Source organism: Apostichopus japonicus, chromosome 15, assembly GCF_037975245.1.
Source record: "Apostichopus japonicus isolate 1M-3 chromosome 15, ASM3797524v1, whole genome shotgun sequence".
In the NCBI taxonomy this organism is placed as follows: Eukaryota; Metazoa; Echinodermata; class Holothuroidea; order Aspidochirotida; family Stichopodidae; genus Apostichopus; species Apostichopus japonicus.
The window spans coordinates 2,488,826-2,511,301 of NC_092575.1; the positions used below are offsets into that span (position 1 = coordinate 2,488,826).

Below are 22,476 nucleotides of genomic sequence, written 5' to 3' on the forward strand. Positions count from 1 at the left end.
GGGAGAATAAACAAAGAGGATTTTTCCATATTTTCTCTCATTCTTTGGGAGTGATAGGCTCTTTACATTGTCAAAGTTATAGAATTGGCTTTCAAATGATTCAATCTCATTTTCTCATTGATTAAGAGGGATTCTATTAACCTGTTGACTAAAGGTGAAGCTATGTATCTTTGTGTCATGTAAGACTTTACTATGGACATGTCCAGCTACAACAACTGAATTGTTTGTTTAATCATTGATGACTCTTTAACCTTTAGATGTCTCATTTCTTTCAAAATATCTCCCCCATTCACAGGCTACGCAAAAAAGAACCAAGGTCTCTAGTCCGACTCCAGGAACAACCCTTTCACCCATCACATATTCTTCATCATTACCAACAGGTAAAATTCCTTGTAGAATCTCACAAACACATCTTTGCAGAAGGTTTTGGTCTCTTTGTTACTTTTTGTTACCTTATATATATATTTTTTCATATATATTTCCAAATTTATCTCAACTAGTTTTCTGTGGCTTCATCGGTTCGACAAAGAATGTTTGTAATATCCAGAAGTCAATGCAAGGGATAATTGGACTTATTGTAATTTAAAACTTTCAATCACAGGTTTTTTTGTACCTCAAAGTTTTCTTTTAATCTGTCGGATAGGTATCAACAGTTACTCTTTACCCCTTTTTCTTGACGGATGTAGTTATTTCTAGCATACAAAGGATGCACAAGTTAGTCATGTTACCAGGTTAGAATAAATGACAAGCTACTTGCATCCTTTCCGATAAGCAAGAAATAAAAAATATAAAAAAAATACTTGGAAGTAATTTTGAGAAAAATTACAACACTGGCTCGAAGTGAACCTGTTGCATATATTGAATATGTTGGTTATTGTAACTTCTGTAGTGAAATGTTTCCAACTGTATGAAAGATTTATAAAAAAATTATCTTTTCTCTGCTGCAGGCGGTATTCTCCATCGAATCAGCCATTCCCCTTCCCCTTCGCCGCCTCTGACAGGAGGAAGGAGGGGGTCACCATCGTCTGGTGAGAGCGATTCCCCTAAATCATGGGTGCTAAAAATGTCCCCACCTAACCCCCTAAGAAAACACACAGAGACGACTCCACCAAGGTTAATAAAGTCACCGACGAGGAGAAAAAGTAAGTTTGTCGTCTTAATCGTCTGACCCGATCTGCCTGAAGAAAAAAAAGTTTTCAAGTGATGTGTAGTACTATGAAACCATTGTTCATTTGTTGCATTCTACAATTCTTGCAAGAAATATAATTTTGATCACTTCTAGAAACAGATTTTCATCACTTCTAGGAACTTGTTTAGTGGATGACTAATTAATTTTCTCTTCGTAAGAAGGCTTGATTCAAAGAATTCACTTTCCTTTCCTCCGATATGTGAATGGAATAACCATCAGAGACAGCACAAGTTCAATGTTATTCAAGAGAGTTACTCTCGTTTTATAATCAAAATCATATTTTTCATTGCCATGATAAACTTTGGCCATCTTAATAAACATTCACGTTCCAGTTAAAGGAATGCTTTGAAGGTGGTGTGTTCACTCTGAGATACAAGAATCTTTCAGTCAGTGTTTCACAAATTTCTTCCACCAATTATATCCCATATATTGGTTTCATGTTCATGCATCTTGGTTTCATCCAAATCTTTTCTGTTTTCATTTATCATGCTCAGAGCTTTTTCATACTGATCAAGGTATGGCTTTTAGCTCATTTATGACTTTGATTGGTTTGAAGTTCCTCCCAATTTGTAGTTATTTGATTCCCCCCACCCCCATCCATTGACCACCATTTTGCCCTGGTTTTGAGCACTCCTTTTCTTTTCCCCTATTGAACCCCCTCCCCCCCTTTCCCCTTGTTTTAGATCCCACTTTCACCTTTCTTGACCCACCTCTTCAAGTAAAGCTGTTTGTGTTTGGTTGCAATAACCCTCAATTTAATGAAACTAAATAACAGTATTATTCAAAGTACCCCTGTCCTCGTTCCCTGGGTTACATTTCTACCCCCCCCCTCTCAACCATTTATTTTTATGCGTGACATATTTCCATTACATCAAAAGATTGGATTATTCAAAGATTGGATTATTCAAAGATTGGATTATTCAGAAAGCTCAAAGGCTTAATTTTCATCAATTTTGCAGGATTTGTCAAGTAGAATTATTTGTGTACATTAAAATCTTATGGTACAAAAGTTTCCAAAGGTTTAGGTTTAATCTGTGTATGTCATTCATCCAAACCCCTGGGGTTTCAATAAATAATATATAGATATATTATAATCCATAAATCCATCAAAATATACTTTGCTATAAACCCTCTTTTTATTACAAAGTCATTTCTGTTCTTTCGTCATCCTCAGGCTAAAGTGCAAAACATTTTCTTAGCTTTTGCTGTGTTTCTTCTCCTTTTTTTCTTAAATTTCTTTTTCTTTTTTATGGCAATCCTTCTAATAGCCTGATACATGAGCTGTTATAAAAATGTACATCTGCTTTATATCAAACTAGAATAATAGTGTCAAGTTTCCCATGCAATCATTCCAAGTTCTTTTCGCATTGTTTATCTTTTAAAATTGTTTCCTAAGTCAAGTGCAACAAAGGTGTACCATAACAGTTTTATATTTATGTACTATTTCTGTATTGTTATTCATTGTTTTCATCATTATTCTGAAAGTTTGTTGTGAAAAACTGCTATTTACACTTAGGTGAAAAATTAGTTAAGTGGGGCTTGTTAGTAGTGTGAGTCTTGTCTTGAACCAGTTGTTGGTGTTTGGTTAGGAAAGGTTGACGATACATGTGAGATATGCTAGTACATCTCTGTACATTTTACAGATGTTTATGTTAAATCTCTTTGTTATGAAATCCCTTCTTTTGTAGTCGTTAGTATAAATACACATAATTTAATGATAACTTAATACAGGCATTTGTTTTAAAGGAGTAGACACCTACTTGTACATCCCCTTGTTGTCATGACTATTTCTATAAAACAGAGGAAAATAATGGACAATATCTAAATCAAATGCTACTTGTCAGTTACAAACAACACCTGGAAAACAAACAAATGTTTGCCATATTTCCATATCTTCTTGCACGTAAAATGTGAAATTCTGATAGGATTTAGCTTAAGTCATGGGATCATTGATAGAGGTCTGTGTTGATTCTCTCTGATGGGCTATCTTTTTAATCTTGTTCATCTTGCGACAGCTTCATCACCTGCTCGACTGACTTCACCGCAACAGTTCACTTCCCCACCTTCACTGCCTGCCATCCAAGCTGGCCCAGCATCGAGACATGATTCTAGTCCTTCTGAGGTAAGAAATCATCGTGCTATCACTGATTGTTCGAATTACTTAGGAGTGTGTGGGGAGGGAGAGGGAAAGGGAGGGGGGAGGATGGAGGTGTAGCGGTTACATAATACATTATTTTCAAAAATAAATTATGTGGTCTTTTAGAATTAAGTTCAGGTGATGGATAAAATATGTGCGTTACTGTGGGGCAGTGCGATGTAAAATTTAAACTATTTAGAAAAGTTTGATCTATTTATGAAAAATTTAGATATTTATCAGATAAGCTAAGATTGAAGAGATCATTACTTAATCTTCTGGCTGATTCTTATTGTTCAATTTGTCTGAGACAAATGTGAGTTTGTTTTATTTCTCCTTCCTCCAACTTTGGTAATTAAGAGATTATTTCCTGAGAAAGTTCACATTTGATGTTAATCAGTGATACAGATGAGATATGTGCTCTTATTTCTAACTGATTCAAACTGAAAGGGGGTGATTAGGATGTGTCTAACTTCTTCAAAGAATAAGCGAAGGCCTGAATGGTTAAGAAATTAGTAACTGGTGACCTTCTTTGGGTATATTTAACCACAGTGCCATTGCGACAGATATCGGTTCGTAAAGATACCCTATTGACAGCATGAGCTAAATTGAATATGGTTAAGTAATGAGTGACTGGTGACCATTTTGCCATATGTTATTAGCTGATTGTGATATTGTCAGATAAGAATCTGCAAGCTACCTCTTGATAGAGTGAGCTGATGTGAAGTGGTTAAGGAATGAGTGACTGGTGACCATTTTGGCATATATGTTATTAGCTGATTGTGATATTGTCAGATAAGAATTTGCCAGATAGCTCTTGATAGAGTGAGCTGATGTGAAGTGGTTAAGGAATGAGTGACCGGTGACCATTTTTGAGTTTATAGGGTGTTTCCCTGAAGGTGTGTATAAACAATTTGCGGTATTCGTGTATATAAATGTCTTTGTTCCCAACAGCCAATCAGTCTGCCATTTATATATATGAGCCGAAGGGTACGAACATCCTCCGATCTGACGGACGATGGTTGCAATTCACTGAGAGACAACATCCCCTTCAGACGGAGCGCAAGCTTTAGCAGAATAGCCGACCAGAATGCACTGAGGGCAGCATTTGATTCCTTACCAAAGACCCCTTCTGCCAGTCTGGAAGGAATACCAGGTACTATTGTTAACTTGATTTAAATATTCCTTGAGAAGTTTAATTGCATTTGTAAACAACATTGAAACTGATTCCTTTTCTTGTGTACCTTAAAACCATCATTCAAATGTGTGTTTGGAAAGGTGTTACTTAATAGTTTTCACAGTCCCTCATTATTTGGAAGAGAAGTCAAAAGATGAATTAATTAATTTTTTTTAATCTGGGAATCCTTCTGGTAAATGTTGCTAGTTCAACTAGTCACTTTTGGCTCTCAAAGTATAATGATAGTTGATATTGTCATAGCTAATAATAGAAGTAAAAAGCCAACAGGTCCCAAATAAAAGCATACTATGGATTTTTTAAGGTACCAGTCAACTTTTAATACACGCCAAACTAGATCAATTTTAGATATCAAACGTTTTCAAAATTTGTAACATACTTTAAAAGCATTCCTTTTGCCGGCGGTGGAATATTTCGTTCCGGGATATTTTTCAGAGCTTTGTGAAATTTTTTGCTGAGCTCTGTCAGTTATGGGTTGTGTAGTAGTCACCTTTTATTGAGTAAGAATATCTTCTGTATGGCGCTTTTGACAACTATTTTGTTTATACTTAGCACAATCATAAATCTTAGTTTATTATTATGATTATTCTTTTGTCCTCTCATTGTTTTAGGTGCGTGCCTTGCCGTCACCCCACCAACATTCCCGACCTTCTTCGTAGGGGCTTCCCAATCCAGGAGAAGCTCCCAGTATGGGGAGGGCTCCCCATCCAGCCAGGGGTCCATCACATTTGCCGCCTCTCCTCCTAATATGGAAGGACCAATCACCTTTGAGGCTCCAGAACTTGTTGAGGAAACCATCATGAAGGTAAATAAACATACAGGAAGATAAGCCCCCCTGCCCATGAATGTACACAGTTAAATGTAACGTTAAGCAAATTTTTACTTACTTTACCTTTTTAATCGTCTTTGGATAGAATATTGAAGTTTGGTTCTGTTTTGAACTAAGAGTTAGCAATAAATGTCATTCATTAGACTAACTTAATGAGAGAAGTAACTTCTGTAATTCCAAAAATGAAAAGAGCTTAATGAAAGATGAAACATTTATCTCCATTTGTTCTCAACGTCAGACTTAAAACCTACAGTTTCAGTCAGTGGGTTTTTATACCACCAGTTGGTTTAGTTTTTGCAGTGATATACATTGATAAGAACACCAGACAAAACTGTGAAGCTTTCACAAGTTGCTTAGTGCAGGTTACTCCACCTTCATCCCAGCAAAATTCATTTTATTTGTTGATTAAAGTTTGTTCCATTAGTGTTTAATTTCTATCGCTCTATCAAGAGCAACTTTTCAGTTAAGAGGTTGGCACTGAGTGTGGTTCTTTTCTTCAATATTCCAGAGTTTTGGAGTTTTGACAATCATTTGTTTTCTCAACATAAATGTGGTCCTTGAATATCTAAGACTCGCCTCTCAGATATTTTTAATTGCATTTTTATTTTAATTTGACGATTTCATGCCTACTATGTGATCCATATGAACTACTTCATCTTTCACAGCCCGAGCATAACGAAACTGTCGAGAGGCTAAACATCATGTACGGGATTGTGTCTGCCATTATGGAACTTGCGCAGTCCCGTAGCGACCCGCTGGCAGAATCTGTGTATTACAAAGACATTGCCAGCAGCGCAAGTCATATATGTTTCATCAGCGAAAATCAACGGTGGGTTCTGCAAATTAAAGAAAAATTTGCACTTTTGATTGTTGTTATTTTATAGCCATATTTGTAAATCTTAACCGCTCTTTCAAATCCTCTCTCAACATCATTAAAGATATCATAAGGATTTTTTTATTAAATTTTCATCTTCCCATATAATTGCTTTGTAGTGGATTTATATTTAGTTTCCATAAATGCTTTTCTTGTTTGCATGTTTCAACTAAGAGTAAAGCTTTCATTTTGTACCATAAATTGATATCTCAAAGCACTGTTCTCATTTTATTTTGACAAATGTCTCTATTTCATCCACAGGAGAGCAGAGCAAATAGTCTTGTATGCTCGTGCAATGCAGCTGTTAACTGCAGCCCTGAAATTAGCCAAAGATGAAATTAAATTGAATAAACTTATGAATTCCAAAGCTGTTAGAAATGGTAAGTTATCATGAGACTTAAAATTTATTTCAGTTTGCATATACAACACATTTTCTTAAACATATCAATAAATGAACAACAAGAAAACGGACTGGAAAGAATTTTCAGTTGTTCTTTTACTCATATATGTAAGTGAAAAAACCTGTGACACTTTCTGGGTTGCATCCGTAAAAATTAAATATTAAATATCAATAAAAAACAGGAAAATTGGGGCTTGATGTCTTGTTACACGGTGTGCAAGATACTGTTGCTTCTGATTGGCAAACCCAGAAAAGAAATAGCTAGACAGGGATCTTTACCCAACTAAGAGCTGAATAGCATAGCTGGTAAAGGACAGGAATTTTTAGACCTGAGGTAGGTAACGGATTCAAATCCATACCTGTCCAAACAATACTTCGCTCTTTTTTTTTGCTTTAATTTACCATAGTTTGCTTCATTTCATCGGTCTTGAATTTTTTTTTTTTTTTTTTTTTTTTGAGATGAAATCTTTTCAAAGTGAAATCCCTTTTTTAGTATTGAAACTTCTTTTTAGTATAATTACAATAAAATCGTTATTTACTCAAACTTTTGCTTCAGTTTGTGACTTTGAAAAATTTCTAAGTAAACAGTCGTAATTCCTCAAATAAAGGTTACCTTTCTTTTGGCAATTTTATTAGCTCATACCAGCATGCTGGTGTGAGCTATTGCTACAGTGCGGCGTCTATCACTCTATCATTCTATCACTCTATCCGTCAACAATTGGTAAAACCGCTCCCACTCGCACAGTGTTTGATGGAATTTCATGAAACTTGGACACAAGGACCATTGGGTATAGGGCCATCAGAGATGGTCCAAAATTTGGGGTCAAAGTTCACCTGTGGGCCGTAATGGGCCATTTTGTGGAAATACGCAAAATGCTTCTTCTCCTACAGATTCCATGGTACAATGTTGAGGGTTTGTCATGATAGTACTATGGAAGTTTTACCTTCAGGGTGTTCATGAATTTGAGATCAAAGATCAACTAGGGGTCTTTTGTGGCCCGGGCCGCGGCCCTATATTTTCAAATTGCTCCTGTTCGTACAGTGTATGGCCAGTTATAATGAAACTTGGTCACAACGTTCCTCGGGATGAGTGTTACAAGGGGTGTTCGGAAAATTGAGGTCAAATGTCATTTAGGGGATCATCGGGGGTCATTCTTTGTAATATTTTCAAATATCTCAATCTCCTCAAGAGTTTGATGGATCATATTCAAAGTTGAACTGATGATTGTTGGATTGTGTATGAATATGGTGATGTCAATAATTTTTGGTCAAAAGTTAATTACAATTAATCCCCATTGTTTAAAAAAATCTGAGCCTTCACCTTTTGCCAAAGCTCCTTTAATTTGTCTCCCAGTCTCTGCAGTGTTTGTTTACATTTGTGGTTAAGCTCTGCAGAGGCTGTTAGTGGAATTAAAGCAGGACTGGGAGTTGTTATTAACTGTTGAACTGTAAGCATGAGAGCCCTATAGCCAATCAGCACTTGCCGATTCTTAGAAGTCTTTGAGCCTGAGGTATGTAGGCAGCCAGCCAAAATTTTGGCAAGGAGTGCTTCAGGTCTGCTCAGGTAGAGGGGAGAAAGTTTAATAGGGTAGGTCAGTGGTATTGTTTGAGAGAGTGGGTAAAGTAGGATTTAAAGGGGAAAAATAGGAATTATAGCCAGTGGTGTGGCCAGGATTCTGCTAACAGAGGGGGGGGGGGGTTATCCCTCATGGGCCCAATATTGGTGGAATCTGAAAATGGCCTGAAATTTGGTGGGCCATGAAGTTTTGTGGGCCCTACATTTTTAAGCTCGAAAAGGTATGAGCTTCTGCACCATTGGTGCTCTAGTCTCACTTTATTTCAATTTTTTTATGATATATTTTTATAAAATATTTCTCTTTGTATTAATATATTTTCTCTTTTGATTTGTTTTTGTTGTGTGTTTGTCTTTACAGTTATTACTCAGCTCCACAACCAGTACAAGGAGTGCTTTCATCAGTGTAGATGTTTACAGACGAGGAAAGTGGACTTCACGGGAGGAGAGGTGGAGAAAGACTCGGTTGAAATAGCTGCCGACCGTCTCATGTACTCCCATGCCCTGGACCTTTGCCAATCTTCAGGGTTTGAGGAAATGTGTGGCAATCCAGAGGAGGTTGGTGCAAACTGATTTTCACTGTTTAGACACTTTCTTAGAACTGTTTGCCTTTTTCAGTATTTTCCACTTTTATTTATTTATTTATTTTTATAAGATGAGGTGTTTTTCCCTGCTAATTAATTTGCTACCCATTAGTCAGTCTCAAGATTTGCTGATTTGCTTAGTTTTGTTGTTTAATTAAGGCATAAGAATGAATTCATTAAAAATGTGTTAGCGCCGTAACCCAAGCACCCAACATCGGGTAAACTCACAGTGGCAGCAATGTCTGGTGAAAGAATGATATTTTGAAATATTTTTTTTCGAGGGCCATGGGATATGGACCATAAACCTTTTTTTTTGGTATTTGTCCATTGGAAAAATCTGATACGAGCTTTAGCAGAATCTGCGCTCGAAACAGGCGATAATTTTTCCTTCTAAAAAGCGTGACCATTAGATTATTCTCTTCTTGTTTGACCTGTTAAGACAAGCATTTTAACACCCAACATTTCTCTCTCTCCTTGTATTGTTTCAGTGTATCGGGAGGTATCATTCAGCCCAAATGCTGCTACACGGACTCTGCTTACAAGCTACACAAGACAGGGATCGAGATCAGCTACTCAAGTGTGAGTCTCTCCTTCCATGAATTAAGGTTTCTTATTAAGTGATAGTTTTGGTTGCCCTCAGGGACTAGCCAGGGGGGAGCAGGGGGAGATATTTGTTTTTAGGCCACTGCCCATCTGGCTGTCTTACAAAATATGAAAGTTTATATTGTCCATCGGTTAAGTTCGTCAAATGTATTAAAGTTCAGACTTTGGACAATAAACAAGAATTTTCCTACTGGAAAAATTGTAAAGGAGCACTTTGTTTGTCCTCTGATATTATATGTAAAAGAACATGTAAAAGAATTCAAACAGGAAACAAAATCTGCTGTTAATATGATATCATATGATAATGATGAAACTGGCAAAACATTGCACCAGATCGCATCTAAGGACCTTCGATTGTTCAAAAATATCTCAAAGGGAAGGGGGACCCCTCCCCTTAATCCCCTCCCCCATATCAATCGCAAATTGTGCTCCCCCCTTTCAAATTCCTGGCTACGTTGCTGGTTGCCCTTGTAACATCGGTGTATCTGTAGGACGTGTCACATGTCTTTACCTTTCATTGCACAGATATCAAATATGAGCAAGTTTGAGTAATTACACATATATAAATATATCAGATTTTCTGTAATAGATTGTTGCCTATTATACTCATATAAATCTTGCTATTTTATATTTTGAAATACAACTTTTTAAGTCGCAATTTCAGTCTAGGTTCAAACCCCTGGTTGGTGTACGACCAATACTCCAAGTATGCCACAAAGTTATATTTGTGGGGAAACAAAATTCAAACAATAATTTAAGATTTAACTTTAAAATAGCGTAATTTTGGCACAGAATAACCATTTCCCCTCAATGATGGAAATAAATCAAATAAAGTAGTTCTCATATAAGTATAGCAGGTACATTTGGAATAATGTTTTCAATGAGAATTTTTTTTTTTACAGTGTTGTAAGGAATACACTTTTTGTTTTCTGAAAGAATTCAAATTTTGGCAAAAAGGGGCTGAAAAACCTCATTGATATAATGTAACCATTAGGCTACTACAAGTTTCGATTGGTTTCTCTTTTAAAAGAACATGTCTGAATCAGATTTGGAACTTGATCACTTTTCAATGCTTTGTTACATTTGTTTTGGTTATATTCATACAGTGAAGAACATACTAGACCAGCGACTGATATTCCTAGAGAAGCAGGTTCACTCCACCACCACGGCCACGCCGTTTGCAACGTGACAAAACTAGAAGATTGACTGCTGGAGTGCAGAATTTACCCAGAATAGAGTGGAAGGGACGCAAACAAAGGTACTACTTGCAAGCCGGAAGTTTAGGAGAGTGTCCTTGGTCGGAAATATAGTTGGTGGGAAAACGAGGTTGTCTCTACCGTAAAATCTTCATGGTTACTTTCTGATGGTATCTTCGTGAGGAAAAGCTGTCTGGATTAACTGTTGGAGAGGTCGGTACTACTGGGTATATATAAATATCTATATATATATATATATATATATATATATATATATATATATATATATATATATATATATATATGTATATATATATACATTATATTTAGATATTATATGTCACAACTCTGATCACCAATTCAGTTTCAAGTCGGTGCCCGTACACAGATATGTGGTTTGGTACATTTCTTTCGGGTACGGTTTGATAACGCTTGTTATCAGAGGTATTTGAAATGTTGTAAAATGTTTTCTTATCTTTTTATAGAGAAAGTTAAAGAGTTTGACTTACATTGCGTTTCAATTCTTGAGACTATCCTCACATCAATGCTGTAACACTGTAGACATACATGCGTTTAGTCCTGGGATCCGTACAAGCTAGCAAACAAAGTCAACCACACTTGTGACACAAATGGTCACGATTGTTATTCAATTTCACCGTCACTGACAACGAATGGTCTATCTTGTAGTCATTTGAGTAGACATCAAGTGTTAGATACATTTGGATGGCAGTTATTGTACATGGTGATACCTATGATGGTTCTGCACATGTTCGTTCCGTTACCATTTTCTTCAATTTTTAGAAAATGCTTTTTAGGTGTGGTACGTGCATTAATTTCAGTCTCACAGTATGCTAAATAAGCCGGATGTGCGTCAACCGTTATAGTTGTGCTGTTACTTGTAACAAGTATCAGACGATGTCATCAACTTACCCTGTTCCAAAGTGTTGAAGATAAAATGTCTGTTGTATTTAAACTACCAGTTTTTTATGTGACAGGATGTGAGGGAGAAATGGGGGAAGGGGGGAGGAAGGGGAGGTGAGAGGAAGGGGAGGGGCAATTGAAGCCTGTTGCAAAGTTTGCAGAACACAGGTCTAGAATTTCAAAATTTAGCCACTTCCTGATAAAGTACAAATGCTGAAAAAAATCTACTGCCTTAAATCAATTTTTCACTGTCATATTTCCTAAATTACAACATACATCACTTTACTGTACTGGCTTTCTTGAGAGAAGCACAATAAGATTTGTTGGTACTGAGGTAGTAATACTACAGGGCTTGTGTCAGGTTTGGGAAATCATGACCATTTCTTTATCTGACAGTCATTCACCTCCTGTTTTATATAACGACTCCGTATCCTCTCAATGCTTGTAACTTCTGTTACCCGAGTAAACCAAACTTATCGATTTCAAGAACGTTAAGAGTGTTAGGGTGGGAAGGGTGATGAAATAGGGAAGTTTGTATCCCTAGATGATTTTGGCGATATTTTTCTGTTATCACATATCTCACTAGTTGACTATTTTAATAGCAATATCAAAAAGTGTTTCAGCTCCGAGGTTGCGATTTGCAAGAAGTTTAAGTGATTTGAGAAAACAAGAAAGTTTAAAATTTTACAGATCTCTTTAAAAGATAGCTTAATATGTTTATATGTAAGTTCTCATCTCATCCTCCCCCCCCCCCTTGTCCCCCTCTCCTCCCAAATTCCACTTCTTCCTGAAACATGGTTTGATTTCACACTTGATCTCATACTGTTTCTTCAAGGATATATATATATGTATTAGAGTATACCTATACGGTAACGTGCATTGTGCTTATATACAATGTGAAAGGGTGACTTACTTTTTACTCTTGTCCTAAGGTATCCCTTATTTTTCGAGGGGGGGGGGGCTGATGGAGCTACATCAGTCATTCTCTGTACAAGGAATAGGCTTTCACCATCTCCTGGTGTGATGTATCCAAACTGTTGTGCTTCCATACTAGTTACTTTGAATTAACTGCAATCAAATAATCTACAGTTAGACCGATTAAAGTTACTACATCACTCAATACGTTCATCAGGTACTAAGTTAAACTAGCATTAAAACATGATTTAGAAGAATCGGTCGGAGACATTGGGCATTATTCTTTCTTTCAAGTGTTTCAAACATAATCACCTTCATTTTTCTACATATTTGCAAAACTACGCCTGACTCTAATTGGTTAGAACTGTTGTCGAACTACATCGGGAAGGATTTCTTTCTTTTATTTGATTTTCTCAGTAATTCGTTGTCTCTTCTAGGTATTCCATGTGAATCCTTGTTTTCAAGAATCACAAATTTAAATAGAAGGCAGCCTCTGCTAGGAGCTCAAGCACTTGCTACAGAATCACAAATTTAATGTAGGACATACTAGTAGGCTCCAAATATTTACGAATAATTGAAAAATGTTTTCTAAGCAAAAAAGAGAAAGAAAAAAGGAAGAAAAATACAAAGGGGAATATAGTAGAGAGAAAAACAAGAGGAATTTGCAAAGTACTCAACTTGATTTCTCTGCTTACATTTTCAAGTTGTCCTTATTGAATAGAACAATTTTATTTCTTGGATAAAAGGGAGTTAATTTCTGAAATGCAATATTTTAATGCTCAATTACCTCTGCTTTGTATCTTGATGTTTGTCAGATTGTTAATGACAGAAAGAAGATACTTTTTATTGGATATTAAGAGCGTCTTCAAATGTTTGATTTTACCCTTGTAAGGAAGAACAAATTTTGATTTTTTGTTTGTTTTTGTGTTTTATTGTTACTTTAATTGTTTGGGTGTAAACTTTTTTAACGTTCTAATACATCAAACTCGCACACTAAAATAATAATAATATTGCTACAGGAATTATATCATTTTATTTATTTATTTTGTTTGGTAAAGTAAAGTGTAATCTTAAGTTGAAAAGAACAAAAAGAAGGGGAATTATTATCCTGTATGTTGCCTAGGTTGGTATTCCAAAGGTGAAAGGTCAAACTAACACCTAGTTTATCATTTTCTTTTTGTCTGAGAAAGTGTTACCTGTTTTAAAGGACTCTAGTCACTGGACCATGCAAGTTGTGTTCAATGTTTTTCACTTATTGAAAGCAAGGAGGTTCTACAAAGGAAATATGAAAGTGTTTAACAAAAATTTGCTTCTAAAATCGAGTGTCTCATTTCCACGCATTAGTAACACTGTATTGATTTTGGTGTTTATTATCTACTGGCCATTATTATCTACTGGCCATTATCTACTGGCAGAAAAAAATGCCTTTTCTTCCTACTGGCAGAAACTATGAAAGCCACTTGCCAACTACCCATTAAATAGCCTGAATAATGCAGATCCTGTCTGGTCTGGTAGTGTCCCAGAGTACAGCATTTAGTAATGCAGTGTGGCACTTCATGTAGCACTTCTTGTGGCACCCTATGGCACTTCACGGAAGTATACAAACAGATGGAAGGATTTTCTATGCTAAGCCAACTACCCAGTAAATAGCCTGAATATCCAGATCCTGTCTGGTCTGGTAGTGTCTCCGAGTACAGCCTTTAGTAATGCCATGTGGCACTTCATGTGGCACTTCATGTGGCACTTCATGGAAGTATACAAACAGATGGAAGGATTTTCTATGCTAAGTGTGAGATTTCTTTGACATAGAAAGTTTGCTATAAACTTGGACCATTCCATTGAGGAAACAGGAGGGAAAGCATTTGTTTGTTCTCCTAAACGATAGCATATGTGTTTCTTTGAACATCCTCGTGTCAAAAACGTTGCTCTCTGCCTTTTCTTTCATGGCTCTGTCCCTTTCCCCTGACTCTTTTGGGTAAATCTTCTTTTCTTTTTTTTAAATGCAATAAAATTTCAGAATGAGATTATTAACGTCATGATATTTTTTTCATCATTTTGCTGCAATATATCGTCACATCACTAAAGGTGTGAAAGGCAAAAAAGGGGTTACTTGAATAGCAAGCAAAATAGTTGTATTTACTTCACAAAATACAGATAAATTCAGTTCAGTTTTACTGTTCTTTTCCTTTTTCTCAACAAAAATTTGATATTTAATTTTTGGCTCACTTTGTTAAGAAAATTCTGTATTGTCTGTGTTCTGGTGAAGGACCATCTTAGTTTATTTATTTTTTTGTCACTTCACTGATGAGAACAGAATGTAGTTAAGTAAGTTGAAGTATTAAAGAAGGTATATGGTTGGGGCTGCTACAACTCCTGTGGTTTAGAACTTCTCTGTATTTATGCAGGTACATTTGTGTGTGTGCGTGTATGTATGTGTGTATGGTTAGGATTGCAGGAGGAAAAAAGGACAAGCAAACACTTCATTAATATTAAATATAATTGAATTTAAAGTAGAAATAATAAAGGGATGTGAATATTAAATTAAATTTTAAAGTTTTACCGCAAAGAAAGTATATTAGAAACAGCTTTCAGCGATTCTTTTATAGTTTGATGGGTTAAGTATTAAAAGTACTATTAAATTTGAGTTACAAGAAGTATAGAGTAAGTAAGTGGGGTTAAAACTCAGGTAGTCAAATTATTATAATAGGTCAAAGGTTATTGGAGAACATCCACACAGCCAGCATGGCCTCTCTTTGACCTCAGTGTCATTCACAAGGGGATGAATATCTACAGATTATGATTGTTAAGGACTTTGATGGGAACTTGGAAATTATTTGCATATATCATATTTTATGATTTAGAGGGCAGTGTCATCATTTTGGAAGACAAAATTAAATTAAATTGAACTGGAACAGTAAAAAAGAGAAAGTAGCAAAAAGTGTGTACTGTAAACTAGATAGCACTGTTCTAATTTGTTGTACACTAAATTGGCTAAGTGTGCTTTCTGTGTGGTCATTAGTGTCAACCGTTTAATGTCGTTCATTGTTGGTATGAATCGACCAAATCTGCTTTATTTTTGTTTGTAAACAAGACTGAAATATGTATTTGATATAAAGAATGCCGACGAAGGTGTTGAAATGTGGGTTAGCTACTGTTCTGAAGTCTTGACTTGTAGAGAGATAAAATCTGATCGATATTCTTCGGAATACAGATTTTTATAAAATGGTTATCATCAAAGCATATTTGATCAAAGTTTAAAATCATCTAATTTTGGATGTTTGATGAGGACTACACGGTTAACCATGAAACAAAAGGAAACATTTGGCTGTGTGTCGAGTTAAGATGTGGTCCTGTTTGTATGAATGGGTAAGATAGTTCTTTAAGAAGGAGTTTTGTAAAATGAAGGCTTCTTGGATGTGGAAATTAAGGCTTTTGATTTTTAAACTTTCTCTGTTTTCAATCCCACCTTTTGCTGCATAAGATTATTAATTGCTTTCAAAGTATTGAACAATCTGCATATATTTGCATGTATAGTGTCCTAATGTAGGACTTGGTGGCATTAGGGTGTACATTTTAACCTTCCTAAAGAAATATTTTCCCCGTGACCACTGAAAGAGATACATTTTATGTTTTATGTCTGTCAACGAGGAACTGTCACTTATTTCATTCCGACCCGTACTATTTGCATAAATATTCAGTGTGTTTCAATAAACTTTGAAAGATCTCGTCTTTTTACCGACGACGACTTTAGGTGAAAAGGAAACTCTCATCCATGTTTGAAGGTTTTTCTTCGTCGTTATTGCTCGTTAAAAATTACTGATGAAGACTGAATGGAGGGTTTTCTTGCATCATTTCATAACCATGAGGAGACTTATGGTTTTAATTTCGAGCTAATTTGGAGCTAATTTCTCACTAAAAGTTGAAACATTTTCATAACATCTGTTTTAACCCATCCATCTGTCAGAAATATGAAGACCAACATGAGATCCATCTCCGCATACTTTCATTTGAAGAGATTTCTACTCTTTTTGAGGCAATTAGTAGCTGATTAAGTAGGTCAGGGATTAGTCTTACCCTGTGGTGAAGCATCTACAAAGAGAATAAAATGCAAAATAATTTTGTTGAGGAAGAAAGGAGAGAGAGAAAAAAAAAAGGGTTGGTATTTGAATTTGATGTTGAAGAGAATTTTGCACAACAACAACTACATTATTAACTGGCATTAGTTACGTAGTAACGTACATATTTTCTACTCTTTTTCTTGTTTTTAGAAGTCACTTTTCTTCAATATAGACATTTCTAATTGTTGAGAGATTTTCATTTCACTCGCTTATATTTAATGAAAGTGTGCGCAGCAGTACAGGAAACGATGTTATGTGTTGGCATTAAGAGCTTAACCTAAACTGCCTGTCTATAGATTAGTCTCAGTAAAACGAGGTATTGTTTGTGCTTTTTTCATGATGATCATTTTTATCATTTTTGTGATTATCATTTTTTGCATCTTTGATGTTCTAATAGATACTGTTAATCTTGGTCATAAAATATTCACAAATCATCCATTAGCTCATTCTTTAGATTTCTTCAGAGTTTTTTGACCAATTATTATTTAAATTAATTTTTTTTGTGGTGGCGGGGGAAGGGGGGATTTTTTTTGGGGGGGGCAAAAGCTTTGCAGTTTATCTAAACATTCCAATTTTCATTTGTTGACGGTAATAAAAATTTAGTAAATTAGGAATAAAAAGATAAATAAATAGTAATAAGTACATAGAATTGCTTCAAGAAAGGGTCGTTGTAGTTGGTTTAAAACTGTTCTTTCGTAATTCAAAATTAACAGTAGAGACAGAAAAACCAATTAGGTTGGATATAGTATCCCTTGCATTTATGTGTTTGATGCTTACACACAAATTTATCTTGCAAGCTTAACCATTACATCTGTCAGAAAGATGAGTTTTATCCTCTTGCCAACAAACATGTGGACCTGAAGATCCTTCAGTCTTTTTGTGAGTACAAGGACAACGATTTTTGATATTAATATCCATGTCGAACTTTCTTACAGTGATCATGCTTTTGCAGATGGTGGGGTGGGGAGGGGGATGGGAGGGAGAACTGATGTACAGGTGTGTGCAGACAATTCATTCATGGTTGCATATTTCTAAAGATTTTTGATCACAGACCAAAAATAAAGCTTGCACATCTCTTGTCAACAGAGTATTGGGTGAAAATTTGGTGCTAGATCATTTTTCTGCCAATTAAACCGTTTTATCCTTTGGCTGTAATATTGCTGATATTTGTTCACCTGTATAGTACAATTGTTGGGAATAAAGTAATATGATGAACTCTTATTAGAAAAAATTAAATGTTAAAAAGAAATAATATAATACAGAAAAATATTATCTGGCTTTTCTGTTTGCTTCCCTGCATTTACGAGAGATCAATGTCAGTATTTTAGTCCGTTTCTAATTTCTTTTTTTTTTCAACCCAGCCGGTAACAACATTGGCTGCTATTTGGCTAAGTTCATAATTACATCTTACACCCTGAAGGTTTAATAGGTTACTTATTTTCTTTCCTTTCTTCATTTCATCTGTTTTTTTTTTCTCTTTTATTTCTTTTCTTTTAAATATTTGGTGTGAGGTGTTCGTTGACATTCAGTCCTGTCACAGTGAGTCACAGTGAAGTAATGGGCTATTTTCTATACCCTCAAAGACAGCTTCCTTTTTATTGTACAGTAAAAATTTAAATGAAATAAACTTCTTTGTAACTTTAAAATGCAGTGTTGTGCAATAAACTGTTTGGAGTGGGACGATAAAAGATACACAAGCAACTATTTGGGGGGGGGAGAGGTGTATCTTAGGCCTATGGAACAAGGTCATGGAGAAGAAGTGGGCCAGAAGGGGGCCAGAAGGGGGCCAGGGTGGTAGTGTTGGGATGGTCATGGTCATGAGGGAGTGGGTAGGGTTTTGGTTGTGTAAACACTGCTTGACAGTGTTCCTGATGCAGGGTATGTTATGAATGGGTGTAAAAGGTAGGTGTTGGAGGGGGGGGGAGGTGGTTAAGGAAGGATGGAAGGGGTTTAAGGATGGATGGATGGGAGAGGAGGGATGGGATGGGTATTATTGAGTTCAGTAAATGTTTGCCCTGTTCTTTTTTTTATTCCTCACAGCTAATGATCTACTTGAAATTGCCTTATAGAGTTGAAAGTGTTTTTTGTTATTTGTTTTGATTTCTGATTCATTTCGTGTATGTTTTTTACTATTTATGTTTCTCCCTGCAACATTGTAATGTGGTTTGTAAGCAGTGTTCCAATATGATAATAATTTATGAATTACCCTGCCATTTTCAGCTCGGATGGATTGTTCACGTCCCTCTTTTTGTTTTAAAACAGTTCCACACTGTGTTGCATGCACGTTCCTTTAAGGTTTCGAGCTAGCAATCTTTCTTATTATACTTTTGCCCAGGTATGTTGAAATAATGTGTGGCCTAGTGGTGATGTTGCAGACGAAAATGATTTGCAATTGATCTGTAAAAAAAAAGATGCAACAAAGCATGGGGGGGGGTGACTACTAGAGAGAAGGAGGAGCCCCCCTCCCACATCCCCCCTCTCACATCCCATTCATCTGGAGATTTGATCAGACTTGAAATTTTCATGGAATTGTTAAAAATGTAATTTGCAGGAATCCTATCCATTGAATTATTGTTATTTTTCTATTTTTCATAAAGTTTTTTTTGTCTTTTTTGTGTGATTTATATTGTAAAAGATGATGGTTGTTATATTTAAATACTCGAACAGTTATGTTCTTTTAGGAATTCATGCAGATCTTTTAACTTTTATATTTAGTGAGGTGCCCCTTTTTTTCTTGTGTTTTTTTTGGTAGTTACCCAAGCCATTGCAGTTTGTTTATGGTACAATACAATCAGGCTTTCTTCACCATTGGGTATATCATGTGATATGCAAAGGGTTACCTGTTTCTTATATTTTTTATTTATTTATTTACTTAATCTCATTTTTAATTAATCTGCTTGAATATGATGTAAACTACTAGATTTGAAAGTTAATCCTAGATTTTACTGAAGCTAAATCGTTTTTGCTTTCTTTATTGCAAGGTTGCGACTTCCGTTTCCTGTTTATTAATTAAAATAATAATAACGTTATAAATGAAAACCTTTTTTTTGTTTTGTTTTTTTCTGTGTGTGGAGCATATAGCATGTAATAACCAGTTCTATTTAAATAATTTGTATGAATATTCATAATGGTGTGCTGCTGAATATTTAAGTGAATGAGTGTGTTTCAGGTTTGAGTAAATACAATGAGGAAAAATGTTTCAAGTCGTTGCTCACTGCTTGTTATTTATGTGTGTACTGTTTTGAAGACTTATCAAAGATGAAACCCATTACTAACGGGATGGACCATCAGTATCACATACCACATTCAGTTGTACAGTGGTGGGCTGGGGTGGGGGAGGGGGGGTGGGGTATGATTGTGGATCAAATAACCATAAGTCAGACCTTTTCCTCAGGATGCAAGGAGCAGTTACAAATAATATTACAGATAGGCTACTAACCTTCTTACATTTGCTCACAACAATAAAAGTGCTAAAATGTCACTATTTGTCCTCCCATCCCCCTCTGCCCTCTCCAATATTTCACTTCCTCACCCTGTCCTCCCCTCATCCCTTCCCCTCCCTCATTCCTTCCCCTCTCTCATATACTCGGTACTCACTTTCGATAAAAAGTACTTGGATGCTAAATATTTTGTAGTACCATTGTCATTCAGAACCCGGCTTGGATATTAAAGTACTCATATACTTGTATCCAATGTAAGGACTTGGTACTCGTTCACCAAAAAAAAAAAAAATAGTTATGTAAAAACTGACGTCATCACAGGAAGTGCAAATTTATTTCGATCTTTTCGTCATGCTGTATTGTGATACTCTATAATACTTAGTACCATATACGTCTCTACTCCAGCAGTACCATATACTATGGAACGCGAAAAGGGAAAACTTATTTCGTTGTCTAAACTTTGCACTTTGAGGCCTTTGCATAAAGCGCTCTATAAATATTTGCTTATTATTATTATTATTATTAAACTAAGTTTGTTGTTGTCTGAACTAAAGTTGTTGCTGCTGTTTTACCACGCACATTGTTGCTCAAACTCATGTTGATGTCTGAACTTCCGTTGTCTAAACATACCTCGTTGTCTAAACGTACGTTGTTGCCATCGGCGCTGTTCAAAATTGCTCCACGGCGTAATGTAAACCAGAATGCAAAATGCGTTGAGGTTTCGATGACTTCAGTGCACTAGATTTCTGCTTGTTGGTAAATGCAGGTATAAGCAGAACTAGCTGTTACAATAGAAATGGCCCGAACCACCATTTTGATACAATAACACTATGGCATAAACACAGGTCAGTCTACTGTACGTGGCTATACGCACCTCCACCAACAACAATAAGGGTCTTGGAGGTCCAAGTCCATTTGGGGTCACTAGAGGTCAAATTGTGAAAACCTCGTAAACTCGATAACTCAAGAAGGGAAGGTTGGACGGTATATTTAGTATGTAGTTATGACACGTTCAGCAAAAGATTTGATTGAGGTACGTTAAAGGTCATTTGGAGTCACCAGACGCCAAATTGTGGAAACCTTGTTTTTATAAGCTACCGTACTCTCCCACCGTATCAGATAACATGTGCGTTACGCCTCATACGAATTGGAGGCTGCACGGTAAACAACTTTTAAAATGTTATAGGCTATGCATATACGCTGTGAATGTCGTAAATCAAGTAAAACGAGTGTCTAGACAAAGTACCAGCATAAAAATACTGCACTTGTAAACTGATTTCATGGAGCCCTAGCTTCAACAACTTGTTTAGAGATACGCTGTGAATGTCGGCCATCAAATAAAACGAGTGTCTAGACAAAATGCCGGCATAAGAAAACTGCACTTTTAAACCTATATATAGATCAGCCCCTTCAACAATGTGAAGAGATATACGCTGTGAATGTCGGCAATTAAGTAAAATGAGTGACAGTAATATTACTAGTGACAGAAGTTTTTGTCCCGATCGAACACCAATTGCGTTTATTATATGACCTATACTTTTACAAGTTTAGTTGTAAAGATGCGATCATAACACTGCCTGTACTTTGTGAATGCTCTACACAATATATGGCAGCTGCCATCCAGTGCCCTAGCTTCGCCGTTTTACAGGGGCGGCCGCCCGACCTTAATTTCGCCTGCCCTGCCATCTTTCCTCCTCACCAACTCCGTATATGTAGGCCATACCTCCATGCTTTGACCTTGCAGCGATTTCACCAGCAACCCCAACTCTTCAAATATCCCCGTACATGCATTTTGCATATCTCGCTTAATTCCACGCAATTGTATTAGGCCTGTTCGTACTTCGGAGTTTCAACTGCACATGCGCAAATACTGAAAATGTGTGAAGAAAAGATCATAATAAAATAAAACTGTTAGCAAACTGCGTATTCACTAGAGAGTCTGTGTATAAGAGCCTGTGAAAAATAAGTTGGCCTGACGTTTCGATACTAGCAGGATCTTCTTCAGAGGCTAAATTAAAAGGCAAAATAAATGATCATATTACCGTACCTACAACACATATAGCCCTCGAAAAAGAACTCGAGTTTATCTTGGAAGATTCATTTCTTGCATAACATGTTAGCGGTCTTTTTGGTCTAAAAATTCGCAACAATGCTGAGCGAGGTTTGTGTATATTCCATTTACCCCACAACCCCACAATCCCAAATCGAAACTCCGAACATAGATTGGTGTTACGATCTGAAATTGCTTGACGGGCTTAGTAAACTAGTTCAGTGAGTGTATTGGGGCCTACGTACTAATTGTCATTTAGCCTCTGAAGAAGGTCCTGCTAGGATCGAAACGTCAGGCCGACTTACTTTTACACAATTTTTTGAAAAGACAGAACGATGTTCGTTCACAGTGTGTTACAACAACGGATTTTTAGATAGCAACGAAAGTGTAGACATCAACGTGAGTTTAGACATCAACGTGAGTTTAGACATAAACCGTAAGTTAAGATAGCAACG

The 22,476-nt window shown here is 36.1% G+C and overlaps 1 protein-coding gene across 2 annotated transcripts in view; it reads left to right on the forward strand.

Annotated features, from left to right (window-relative positions):
• LOC139981186 (serine/threonine-protein kinase ULK2-like) overlaps window positions 1–19,734 on the forward strand; it is a 44,091-nt gene extending 24,357 nt beyond the window's left edge. The window contains exons 15-25 of one of the 2 annotated variants that reach the window (XM_071993389.1): window positions 296–380; window positions 948–1,142; window positions 1,684–1,704; window positions 3,205–3,311; window positions 4,278–4,479; window positions 5,130–5,323; window positions 6,013–6,176; window positions 6,483–6,601; window positions 8,556–8,752; window positions 9,267–9,357; window positions 10,488–19,734. In XM_071993389.1, coding sequence (XP_071849490.1) covers window positions 296–380; window positions 948–1,142; window positions 1,684–1,704; window positions 3,205–3,311; window positions 4,278–4,479; window positions 5,130–5,323; window positions 6,013–6,176; window positions 6,483–6,601; window positions 8,556–8,752; window positions 9,267–9,357; window positions 10,488–10,570 — 1,458 coding nt within the window. In that variant the 3' untranslated portion in view covers window positions 10,571–19,734. The remainder of the gene's footprint in view (window positions 1–295; window positions 381–947; window positions 1,143–1,683; window positions 1,705–3,204; window positions 3,312–4,277; window positions 4,480–5,129; window positions 5,324–6,012; window positions 6,177–6,482; window positions 6,602–8,555; window positions 8,753–9,266; window positions 9,358–10,487) is intronic. The other variant, XM_071993390.1, reaches the window with a different exon arrangement.
• Window positions 19,735–22,476: the final 2,742 nt, after the last annotated feature.